The following is a 12,531-nucleotide window of genomic DNA, read 5'->3' on the forward strand; positions in this document are numbered from 1 at the left end:
AGGTAAATTATGATTATTTATTGAATGAAATAGCATCTTATATCTTATCTTATGTATATCTATTAATAGAAAATGGTGATTCGTGGATGTCCAGAGTGTCCGGTAAATAGAATCCTCACGTACGAACCATAAAGTGCACATTCGAATCTATGAGGTCATATTGCACACATTATCCTATCCACTCGTGCGACTCAAGTTTTACACAGTAGCCTCTCTCTCTCTCTCTCTCTCTCTCTCTCCATCTCTGTTTTGGCAAAGCTTCTGTCTCGCCCCCATCTTTTTATTCTTCTCTCTTTTTTCTACTTTTTTAGGGTTTTTTACATGGTTTTAAAAAATGACTCGAAAATGGAACCATTCTAGCCACCAGTTTCTGGGTCGACGATTCGACCATTTGGTTCGAACGAACAACCCGTTTTGACAACAAAAATTAAAAAAATAAAAAACGGCCAAAAACTGTTGAACGGGTTGATGGGTTGATGGTTCGACCACCCGGGTCAATGGGTCATTGACCGATTCAACATTTTTTGGCTAGGGACCGGGATTGGGGTAAAATGGAATCGGTTGCCTGGACGAACGGTTCGAAAATCATGGTTTTTTATGCTTTTGAATTTTCGCTATTCAAAGGTTTCTTTTGTTGTGGGCTTTATTCGAGCGTGTGCGGTTTGACGAAGGTATATTCCTTTTTTTCATTTTCTACTTTTGTTTTTTTTATTTGGTCTTCTTCTTCAAGATCCTCCAAAACGGTCTAGGGTTTACCACCATTTTATTTTATTTCTTTTGTTTTTCTTTGGGTTTTCTTGTGCAATGTTTTTTTTTCTTACAAGGCGATCTTGTCTATCTCTTTCTTTAATTGCATATGTGTTTAGCTCCGTCTCAAAGTGGAAATTTGGACTCGATTTTCTGATTTTTTTTCCTTGGGTTTTCCAGTTTGGTGGATTTACCGCCAATTTGTTCTGTCTTTAAGGTCACTTTGGATTTATCTTTTAAGATTTTGGAATCTCTTGCAATGTCCACCCTTCCCATGACTATGACTAAAAAGTTATTTCGTCTAATTATTGACATCCAGAAAAAATGACCCAGAAACAAAACCGTTATGGCCACCGGTTTCTAGGTTGACGGTTCGAACCGGACAACCCGTTATGACAACAAAAATTAAAAAAAATAATAATTAAAAATAAAAATGACAAAAAACCGTTGAACGGATCGACGGTTCGACCGCCTGGGTCAATGGGTCATTGATCGATTCAACGGTTTTTGGCCAGGGATTAGGTTTGGGGTAAAATGGAACCGATTGCCTAGACGGTTCCCAGGCTGAACAGTCCTCTCATCCAGGTCAACTAGGAGTTCTCAATGTGAAATAAAGGACAACTATGAAGTAGAACTCAGAACTATCACTATATGATCGTGTTCTTTTATTTGAGATGCTTTGCTGAAGCAATATTTAAAAACTAAGCATATGATGATTTCTTTTAAGTCTTTATATGAGTTTCAAGATTTGAGTACTTATAATTGCAAATTTCTTATTAAGAAACCATTGTATTTTTTAATGTAGCAAATAACAATGTTACAAAGGTCAGGTAAGGATTTATTTCAAGGTTGGGAGTTAGAGACGTGAAATATAATCCCCACCGCAAAGCTGCTTGTTGCCATCCCTAGTCTTCAAGAATATCACTTCTATAAGGTGGCCTAGGAGAGTCATGGAGGTAGATGAAGTAATGGAAGGTTTGAATGCTAAGAAACTTTAAGAGTTTTTAAGAGTTTTTATTAATTCTCATATCTTATAATTTTTTATTGATTTATATAGTTAAAGAAAGGTAACAGATGAGGAATCAATCAAAATACATAGACATACTATATCATAAGTAGGATTTTTGATAAATAAAATTAATAAATAATTGAAACAAAACATAAATTTTAAAAGCTTTTAAAATTTAAATACTTAGAACTCATATGTCAGCAATGCCCAAGATTAGATAGGGAGACAGGGAGAAAAAGAAAAAAGGAAAATATGCAAATAAGGTCTAGAGTCATTGAAGCTCGTCACAGTAAGCGGGAGACTCGGTACGGTCGCGGGCTCACAGCAGATGTCAACTCGTCCCCAACAAAGATTAGAGCAGACATCAAAGGTTAGATTCGGCTTCCAACCTTGATAGGAACCACGTGTACAAAGCAGATGTGGTATGTCGTGATTGACCCACTGTTACGAGTATAGTTGTTGTAGAGCCCAAGAGATTGCTACTGTTGGTGGATATGATGACAGTAGAGTAAGAAGGTCACGCTCTAATGGAAAAGATGGACCATTATTTTTATTCAATAATTAAATATGAAGTCTGGCCAGGTCGTAAAATCAGACGGTTGTCATTCAATATTTAATCAGCTTTTGTTTTGACTTGGGACATCTCTTGGCTTGGAAAGCATCCATTGGTGGGGTCGCAATGTTTGATGTTCCCACGCTTTCATAATTTGATGATGAAGTTCAGGATTCTTTCAGACATTTGATGGAGCACGTCGCGAAGTGATTAAAAAAAAAAAAACTAAAGGTGTCAATTGTACCAGATTTAGTCCAATCCAATTCGGGCCATTACTGACGGATTAGGACCAATTTAATCCGATGACTATTTGGACCATTGTGGGTTGATTCAATTTAATGTTTGGACCGTTCAATCAGTTCAAATTGGTTTTAATTTATGTTCCAACTTAAACATACCTGTATTTCAATGTACCCGATATTTGTTTAATCCGACCCAATTCAATATCAATCTATTATGAATGGATTAGGCCCAATCCGATCCAATAAATATTTGGACCATTACCGATCCAATTCAATATGTCTTTTTGATCCGTTCAATTGGTCTAAATTGATTTTGATTTGGATGGGTTCAATCCAAAACTGGTCCGTTGACACCCGTACGTATCTGAATGATCTAATCTGTCGTTAAGGTAATCAATCATCTATCAGGGTACCCAAACAATGGATGTTCGAACCAATTAAGGTGAGTGTTTGAGAGAGAGAGAGAGAGAGAGAGAGGGATTCAGTAGTTGGACCTTCTAACCATGGCCAGCTCAAGTTAGTATGATAGCAATGTCTCAGTGGTTGGATCATCATTCAACTGTCCAGATTTGTATAATAAAGATGAATATAGACTTGTAGAGGCCCAGATGTCACCTTTCTACCTTCCTAGACAGGACTTTTTGTAAAGGTACAGACTACAGAGACGCTCAACTTGAGACCTGGCTTTAACTTCACTTCTACTCAAAACCCATAAATTAACACACACCCTGCCTCGTTCTCCCCCTCATCATTCTGTTTGCACCACTCGCCACTACCACACCATCTTTTTCTCTTTGCTCTATATTCTATATTCCACACTTGTTTCAACCACCTCCCTCTTCTCCTTCCCTCCATCTGTATCGACATGATGATGAAGCCTTCACGAGGGAAGCTTCCTCTCTCGATCATCGCCACTGTAATCTGCGTCTTCGCTTTCATCGCCGTCTTGTACACTGAAGATGCCGGCTCCCTCTCTTACTACTCTTCTGTTATCAAACTCAAATCTTGCACCAAGCAGGAACCAGTTGCCACTTCTCATCATGATCAGTCACGTAATGGTAAGTGATCTCAGTACGTATATATAATCGTCCAATCTACCTGCAGCTTAATTTCCATATATCTTCGATACTCAGCGTGTAGTATATAAAAGTATCAAACCTTTCTTGATCAGTGGAGAAAAGGGCTCTTCCAGTTATAGAAGACAACACTGATGATGATCTCGACGTCGTGGGTGAAAAGGAGGAGTTCGATCCCAACAAGTGCAGTGTTTTTAAAGGGAAGTGGGTGTTCAACCGTTCGGCCAAGCCTTTGTACTCGGACAGGACCTGCCCATATCTAGACAAGCAAGTTTCCTGTGTCAAAAATGGAAGACTGGATTCTGATTATCGTTACTGGGAATGGCAGCCGGACGAATGCAATCTGCCCAGGTTAAGATATTACTCTACTACTCAAAGATAAATGACAAAAATTGCATGTAATTGGTTCAGTTAGAAAATAGAAATCTATACATATAAAACTCATGGTGAAGTTGGCTTTTCAGGTTCAACCCCGAGGTTGTGCTCGAGAAACTGAGAGGAAAGAGGTTGATGTTTGTCGGAGACTCGCTGCAAAGGGGTCAGTGGCAATCCTTTGTTTGTCTGGTTGAATCTCGTATACCAGAAGGTCAGAAATCCATGCGACGAGGCCGGTCTCACTCTGTCTTCAGGGCGAAGGTACTAACTGCCAACAACTATACTACAATTTTAATTAATTGGAATTTTCTCAAACATATGATGTTCAGATTCTGTATGTCAATACAGCAGAGTTCTGACTTCTATCAAGTGTCTTATCAGCATTTCAATAATCAACAATACAAGACGAAGAAGAACACTGTTTGATTGAAATCACCCAAGTGGGTTGATATGGTTGAACAGTCTCAATCAATATAGTTTAGATCTGCTCCCAATAAACGCTCTCAATACTGTCCCAACAAGCTATATACAGTCGCACATTGGCAACATCTCCCTATCAATGGCAAGGAAGATGTTAGTTCCAATGTGGGGCTGCAGTGACCTGTTTGGACGGGAAGTGTTGGGAGCGTTTTGTTGGTAGCATATCCCTAGTACCTGAAATTAACACTGAATTTTGAGCCCACCGTGTCATTATAGATTTGGAAAAAAAGTAAAAAAAAAAAGATTTTAATAGATTATTATTATATACCAACGTTATTTGGATCAAACTGAATAGTCGGGTTGATCGGACCGGAAACAAAAACCAAAGCGGTTTTTGAGATGGAGCCTGGTGCCTGTGGATTCTTAGAAATATTGACTTGGTCACTTGGTCAGTTCCCTTGTTTTAAGCTTATTTTGTAATAAAATAGGTTTATAAGATTATTTGAAAGTGTTCATAGAGCTGCAAACGGTATCCCAATGTCCAAATTCTAATTCGAATTCGATCCCATTAAAGGTAATCCAAATTCCATTCATCTGTAATCCGGTCAAATATAGATCAACACCCTATATTGTTATGATTGTTTTTACTAAACTGTCATGGATCATGCTGACTACCACTTGGATTAGGCTGAGTGCTGAGACCAGTTGTATGAATCTACTGAATAACACTTGGAAACTTACAAGCTGACTCAAATCAAATCTATCTGAATACTTTCGGGTTGTCAAGGAAAATAAAAGAAAATGACTTGATTCCTGAAATATTGAAATGACCAACAGAAATGGCTCTCATCTATAGTGTAATCTTCCGTCCATCTCCAGGAGTACAATGCTTCAATTGAGTTTTACTGGGCACCCTTCCTTGTTGAGTCCAATTCTGATCTCCGTATAAAACCAGATCCAAATGACAGAATATTGAAAGTAGACTCGGTGGACAAACATGCAAAAAACTGGGTAGGACCCGATATCCTTGTGTTCAACACCTACGTCTGGTGGATGAGTGGTCTGAAGATCAAGTCACTGTAAGTAACAGACTACGAACCTGGCCAAAAGCCGATCGAATTCAAACTTATTTGGTAACTTCAAGCATTTCATTGATGCTAATTTAGACCAAAAGATAGTTTCTAAGAAACCCTCTGTGATTGAACACAGATGGGGTTCATTTGCAAATGGCGAAGAGGGGTTCGAGGAATTGGAAGCACCGATTGCGTATAGGATTGCCTTGAAGACATGGGCGAATTGGGTCGATTCATACATTGATCCCAACAAGACTCGTGTCTTCTTCACCACTGCGTCCCCCACACACATGAGGTACAATTTCTTTTCTTTTCTCAATCAAGTTCTTCTCTGAACAGAGCATTTAGTCAAGAGACCCATATCATCTTAGTTTGTTGATTTTGTTAATTGTTACTATGGCTCATCTAACCTGCAGTTGACTGATGGTTTAGAAGGATAAACTGCAAAACTATCATCTTATGCTGGTTATCCGTTATGCGGACTTGAATTACTGACGGTGATTATTATCAAATTTCACTTGTTTCAGAAGCTCGGATTGGAACAATAAGAAGGGAATTCGATGCTACAATGAGACACGACCAATCTTGCAGAAGGGCTACTGGGGAAGTGGTTCTGATCGACGAATGATGGGCGTGGTAAGAAGCATTGTGGAGAGAATGAAGATCCCTGTGTCTTTCATCAACATAACACAAATCTCAGAGCACCGAGTTGATGGGCATACATCGGTTTACACTGAATACCAAGGAAAGCTTTTAACAGATGAGGAAAAAACAGATCCAAAGAAATATGCAGACTGCATACATTGGTGTTTGCCGGGAGTGCCGGATACATGGAATCAATTGTTCTACGCATACTTGTAACCCATAAGAAGGAGACAGAAGTAACTTCTATTACAACTTTCAACAACTATGATTATCAATTATACATTGATTTTTTTCGTCCAAACATATCAAACTCTTGGTTCATGGAAACTTACAAACAGTAACTACTGAAACTCTTACTACTACTCCTTTGCTTAAATTCTTATGTAGTATGCTCCTCCAGCAAAGTAGGTATTAGCTTCGGATAGTGAGTTCTGCAGCACTTATTTCTACCATCCTTGGCATCTTGTTGATGATCTTAGTTGGGACCTTACCGGCCGCTGCGGCGGGCAACTCTGGTTCATAAGCTTGGACATGGACTCCCAAAGCAGCCCTTCCAGAAGGATCAAGATTGTTCGACCAAGCTGAGTCCCACTCAACAGCCTTGGCAGTGCTGCAAGCTACACTTGCACCTCCGGGGACGGTCAATCTTGCTGAATTCTGTATAGCCAAATAAAAAGGGATATAAGCAATATTGCAGTCAACTTCCTTTACTTCTAACAACATTCATTAATCAGTTAGATTACTTCACCTGTGGAAAGAACCTTTCAAAGATCATCCTGTAGTAGTAAGCTTCTTTAGTGGTAGGAGTATTGTGTGGGAAGATATGACTCGCATTAAGCATCATTTTATCAGTAACCTGTGATCAAATGAATAGAATTAAGAGGTGAAGAAAAGATAGTAGTAAACAATAAGTATGATAGTTTAAGTATACATTAAACACATAGAAAGAAAGAGTACATTTTCTGCAGCATGTGCCTTGAGGCCATCAATCCAACTGTATCCAACACCATCACTGAATTGCTCTTTCTGCCTATAAAGAATATGCTGTAGAGAAAATAAAACACTATGTCAGTAATCCATCTGATTAAGGAAAATACAAGAAATCTGATGGTTACACCAGACCTTTGGCAGATAAGGTTTCTCCTCATCATCAAAAGCCTTCCTGAGAACCCACTTCTCAATTCGTCCTTGATCCGGTTTTATCTTTAAACAAAACAGAGACACTTAGATCAGGGTTCAGATGCAGAGAATACTTAATTCATAAATCTCAGTTAATAGTGGCATCTTCTCTAACATACCATCTTCCACTCAGGTTCAATATCCATTGCAACATTGATAAATTCCTTATCTAGGAAAGGGACACGAGCTTCCAAGCCCCAGGCAGAAGTTGCTTTGTTGGCTCTCAAGCAATCATACTGGTGAAGGGCCTTTATCTGTGAATTAGGAAAGAATATCATTCATTGTCATCTACCCTGTAGAGAACATTATCTGTGACACAGAGAAACGCCAAACCAGAAAAGAAGAAAAGTCTTTACCTTCCTACAAGTCTCTCGGTGGAACTCTTCCTTGTTGGGAGCCTTGTGAAAATACAGGTACCCACCGAATATCTCATCAGAGCCTTCACCAGAGATCACCATCTTCACTCCCAGAGATTTGATCTTGCGGGACATAAGAAACATAGGGGTGCTTGCCCTGATTGTGGTCACATCATATGTTTCAATGTGGTAGATAACATCTTCAATGGCATCAATTCCATCCTGCAGAACTCAGAAGAAAAAAAAGCATAAACACTTTTTGTTTTTCAAGAAAAACAATGTGAACTCCATCATTCTTCATCTTTGAGATCAAAAAGTTTGAATACCTGAACTGTAAAGTGAAACTCATGATGAATTGTACCCAAATAATCAGCAACCTCTTTTGCAGCTTTCAAATCAGGCGAGCCCTGAACAACAACAGAAAGAAGTTTGAAAACTGAGAACAGAAACATCCCTACAGCAGGTACCATAAGTCTTCATGAGGAAACCTTCAAGACAAACCTCCAGTCCAACACAGAATGAGTGGAGCTGTGTTCCCCATAGCTTGGCAGCTTTTGTGCTTGCAAAATACCGAGATGTAACCGATGCAACTAATGATGAATCGAGACCCCCTGATAGTAGAACTCCAAAGGGTACATCAGTCATCAGCCTCTTGATTACAGCCTGAAATTACAAAGTTTACATAAGGAATATCATTACTGGATGGTTGACATAGGGCTTCATATAAGTGCATGGCTAATGCAATCTGGTGGAAGAATTCTGTAATAGTTTTCTTATATAATCTTTAAGGTTATTGATCTATTTCTCTTTCTCTTTTCTGCTTTCATGTGTGTGTAAATAACTTAGCAAGGAGACTTGTTCAGTGATCTCACATTTTCAAAAGCACGTCTGAGGACTAATGGATCATAGGGAGTCGATGGGATAGCCTCAGAGAACCAAGGAGGGTTGTACCATCTGCGCATCCCACCTGCCTTGCTCGAGTACAATTGACCAGGAGGGAAGGCTTCAAAATGTTCACAATCATCATTAAGCCCTTTCAACTCAGAGGAGATCCAAGTTGAGCCTGAAGTGAAACAGAGGAGAGAAAATGATTGAGTGAATTTGCAATTAGAAACATTCCTACTGAGTATAGGGGTTAATTAGTTTTACCATCAAGTCCCCATCCAATATATAGGGATGTGATCCCAATCGCATCTCTGGCGACAATGAAGCTGTTGTCTCGGGTGTCCAATAACACCAACGAGAACATTCCATCCAACATCTCCACGAAATCCTCGCCATACTCTTCATACTAGAAACAAAGATCAAAGAAGATAGTTGGTTCAGTCAACTATAAGAAAACCTACAGATTTAACAATATATCAAAATTCAACAGCTAAAATAAATATGTAAAAGATCCAAAGAAGGAAAATTCCCAGGAAAACTCACCAGATGAGCTATAACATCACAATCGCTACCCGTTTGGAACTTGTGATTAGGCAACCGATTCCTCAGAAGTTCATGGTTGTAGATCTCTCCATTTACCTGCTCCCACGCACAGAAAACTACTTCATTTACGGAAAACAACTTAATCCTATTCGAGGGTATCAAGGTTGCAAACAACGCAATATTTTGTTGGTAGTGTTGTTTGACTTACTGTTACAACTATCTTCTTGTCTTCGTTAAAGAGAGGCTGGTCCCCTGAAGAAGGATCAATAATAGCTAGCCTTTGATGAGCCAAAAAGCAGTCTCCATGCTGGTACAGCCCACTCCAATCAGGCCCCCGATGCTTCAATCTGCAATATCAACACTTCTTATTAATGTGCCATCTACATGATAAATACGACTGTTTTGAAGTAGTTTAAAGAATCCAATAGAACTACGGTTACTGTCACAGAGCAAGCAGAATCCTCAATCTTAATCTAATACATGGTAGCAGTAGTGTCACATGGAATGGAAACCCAGATCAAATCATGGGTTTCTTAAGATCTAAAGTGACATGATTGGTGATTAATCAAAAAGCCATATTAATCTAAACCCATGTCAGAATCTTCTTTTTCTTCTTCTTCCTTCTGAGAAATCTGACTCTGCTTCTTGATAGAGCAAGTATACGTACATGTTGACAGTATTTAAATACGGTTAGCAAAAAAGGACAGTAGTTGAATACTTTCCATTATATTACCCAATCCAACATTGAAATAGATTAATGGGTCCCGCTTTCGCTTTTGAGTCTTAACTAAGACGCATAGTAACAGCGGGTCTTTATGGATTATTAAATGGAACAAAAGTTGGCATCAATATTATAGAAAGAAACAAAGAAACCAAAAGAGAAAAATTGGGCGAGAGAAAGAGACTTGTTGATCAAAATAATTATTGTTTGATCAAGTCCACTTGCAATTGCAGAAAACAACAGAGTGGGTCAGGTAGCTCCATCCTCTACTTGTCTTGTTGCTTAAAGATGTCTATGCAGACCCCTCACATTGAAGAGGAGAAATTTGCAGCAAAATTATATTATACCCTGTTTATCCAATAAAAGAGGAAGAAGGTAGGGGAACCCAGAAGATCAAAATCTTATAAAACACAATTGTTAGTTAAAGAATTTTGCTAGGCGCTCCAAAGGAACACCATTTGGGCCAGGCCTTTAGCATCTGAACCATCAAAATGGTGGTCGCCGGGAGTGATTTAGCAATAAGTATGCCAACACCGGACATCCATCTTCCAGAATTTCTCATAAGAGGAAAACGAAAACAAGAAAGATTAATAAGGAGAAGGACGAAGACGAAGAAAATCCTTAACAGAGAACAAATCTCAAAAAGTTGACAGAGCATTTCAACATATATGTTATAGACAGAGGAATAACGAATGAGTGGATGAGAGAGATTGCCTGCGAGAGAGCTCGAGCACTCGAACCCTTTTCGCCTGGGAATCATCAGAGCAACCCAGAACTGCAAGTATCCCACACATGATGACAGAATGGTTTCTCTCTCCCCCCCTCAACAATATATCACCGAAAAGAAAGAAGCAGAGAAAGGAGGAAGGAAAGAGGAGGAATGATGCGAGGAGGAAAGCTTTTAATGCAAAAAAAACAAAAGGAGACTGACGAGGGAACGAAGGACGGAAGGAGAAGGGGTGGTGGTGCGGCGAACGTAAAACACGTAGATAGCAACCCACCCAGACGAGGGAGGTCTATTTATAGCAATTGCGGCAATCGAGGTGGGCCCCTAACAACCTTCAGCGGCGACGCTACATCGCGTCATTTGCTAAAGTTTTCACCTTCCCTTCACCGCTAAATTCTTCGTCCCGGGACCACCGGAGCTCCGCATTCTCTGATGCTCCGCCACGTTTCCTCACCTGATTCGTCTGCTCTCTTCAGTTCACACCTGTCTGTCTCTCCTCTCTCTCGGAGAGATTTATCCGTTTGCACTCGTCCGTTTTATTGCTGATTCATCACCCTCCCACCCCATATCTCAGTCAATCAGTCGGTGCCACCTTTTTCAAATGTACACGCGTCAGTTACAAGGATTTTGGAGCTTCAGATGGAGTATATTGGACTTTTGTCTCTTTTCTTTTTGTCGCGTATTGGGACTGTGAAAATTTGGGTATACAGAGCACCTGGCGCACATTAGCAAGTAGGTGTAGTTATCGAACTCGTCCCGTCCCGTCAATTATGAGCCAAGTTTATCATTCATCCTATGGAAGTATGGAGTAATGGATAATTTGGGGATTTGCCAATTTTGAACGTTGGAAATTTCTTTGTAGGGCTTGTCGCGACATCATTGAGTCATTGACCCATTAAACGGCTGGGAACGACCAAGGTTTAAACTGATGATAAGTTTCCATGTTAAGGGCCCGTATCTTTTACATTTGGGCCATAGATTTATTACTGGCCTATAATCTCATTATTGGTTTACAGCCAGAACGTTCAAACGTTCAGCTAAATATTGATACACCCGGATATTTGGAAGGAATTTATTGGTATCTTGAATTGTGTTCATCTTTATTTTTATTTTCATTTAAAAAATAAATTCCTAGGTTAATTTAAATTAACTGAACACCTTAGCTGTATCGCGGGTTGTAGAACCAATGATAACATTTCATACCATTGATAAAATACATGAACCCCCCAGTGAAATGTTGAATGGTTGTAGAGCCTATGTTTAAAAGTCTGGTGTGGGGAGTAGGCCTGGTTTTGAGCCCAACTTTACACTAGCTCAGGTTCGGGTTTCGGATCAGAACTATTATGTTTTTTTTAACAAAATCAACTTATTTTTTATTTTTTAAAACAAAAATGCAACTCAAGAGAGATATTATATATATGATCACTCTAGATCTCCTACCTACAATTTCTTCTCACATCCCTACCTACAAGACACTACCACTATGTATTAGAAACATCTTCCCATGAATGGCATGACGGGATGTGCTCCTCACAAATGAACGCCTCACAGGTGCATAGGGGAAATATTCCCAATGCATGATAGGATCTGCGTGTAAAGCACCTGTCAGGCGCCAGGTGTGAAGAGCGGATCCGGTCAAGGGAAAACTTTCCAATGCACGCATTTAGTTTCCTGTGGATAGTGATGTGGGAAGAATTGAGTAGGAGATCCCATTTCATACATGACATATGGTATTTGAATTAGACTTTTATAAACCTAGGTAATTATCCGCTTTACATAATATAAATAGATGTGATAATTTAAAAAAAAAAAGTGAATAAAAAAAATTCCACGCTGTAAAATACCTTGTAAATCAAAGCTTGCTTCAATTAATTAACTATATTTGTCCAGTTTGGTTGAGAGGACTTCATTGAAGTATGCCAATTGTACATTTGGATTTATTATACACATAAGCGCTGAGTCATTTTATCAGGGACTGAT

General features: G+C 39.3%; 2 protein-coding genes across 2 annotated transcripts; one reads left to right on the forward strand and one right to left on the reverse strand.

Moving 5' to 3' along the window:
* Positions 1 to 3,293: 3,293 nt before the first annotated feature.
* On the forward strand, positions 3,294 to 6,443 carry TBL3 (trichome birefringence-like protein (DUF828)). Its single transcript, XM_010255481.3, has 6 exons — positions 3,294 to 3,609; positions 3,723 to 3,978; positions 4,092 to 4,263; positions 5,302 to 5,501; positions 5,632 to 5,790; positions 6,023 to 6,443. The coding sequence occupies exons 1-6, from the start codon at positions 3,417 to 3,419 to the stop codon at positions 6,354 to 6,356; spliced, it is 1,314 nt and encodes a 437-aa protein (XP_010253783.1). The 5' UTR covers positions 3,294 to 3,416; the 3' UTR covers positions 6,357 to 6,443.
* On the reverse strand, positions 6,272 to 10,655 carry LOC104594925 (asparagine synthetase [glutamine-hydrolyzing]). Its single transcript, XM_010255480.3, has 13 exons — positions 10,539 to 10,655; positions 9,312 to 9,450; positions 9,104 to 9,199; positions 8,825 to 8,966; positions 8,548 to 8,738; positions 8,177 to 8,338; positions 8,002 to 8,082; positions 7,676 to 7,897; positions 7,439 to 7,573; positions 7,263 to 7,343; positions 7,098 to 7,184; positions 6,889 to 6,996; positions 6,272 to 6,797 (listed from the first exon to the last, which is right to left on the reverse strand). The coding sequence occupies exons 1-13, from the start codon at positions 10,616 to 10,618 to the stop codon at positions 6,552 to 6,554; spliced, it is 1,770 nt and encodes a 589-aa protein (XP_010253782.1). The 5' UTR covers positions 10,619 to 10,655; the 3' UTR covers positions 6,272 to 6,551.
* Between the last annotated feature and the right edge of the window lie 1,876 nt (positions 10,656 to 12,531).

Source organism: Nelumbo nucifera, chromosome 2 (assembly GCF_055504915.1).
Source record: "Nelumbo nucifera cultivar China Antique chromosome 2, China Antique-T2T, whole genome shotgun sequence".
NCBI lineage: Eukaryota > Viridiplantae > Streptophyta > Magnoliopsida > Proteales > Nelumbonaceae > Nelumbo > Nelumbo nucifera.

Excerpts from the sequence above, each read along its gene's own strand:
- LOC104594925 (XM_010255480.3), bottom strand. The coding sequence starts at position 10,618 with ATGTGTGGGATACTTGCAGTTCTGGGTTGCTCTGATGATTCCCAGGCG. Across the intron at positions 8,339-8,547 it reads TCAGACGTGCTTTTGAAAAT|GCTGTAATCAAGAGGCTGAT; the intron begins GTGAGATCACTG and ends TTGTAATTTCAG. Across the intron at positions 6,997-7,097 it reads AGGCACATGCTGCAGAAAAT|GTTACTGATAAAATGATGCT; the intron begins GTACTCTTTCTT and ends ATTTGATCACAG.
- TBL3 (XM_010255481.3), top strand. The coding sequence starts at position 3,417 with ATGATGATGAAGCCTTCACGAGGGAAGCTTCCTCTCTCGATCATCGCC. Across the intron at positions 5,502-5,631 it reads GGTCTGAAGATCAAGTCACT|ATGGGGTTCATTTGCAAATG; the intron begins GTAAGTAACAGA and ends GATTGAACACAG. Across the intron at positions 5,791-6,022 it reads GCGTCCCCCACACACATGAG|AAGCTCGGATTGGAACAATA; the intron begins GTACAATTTCTT and ends CACTTGTTTCAG.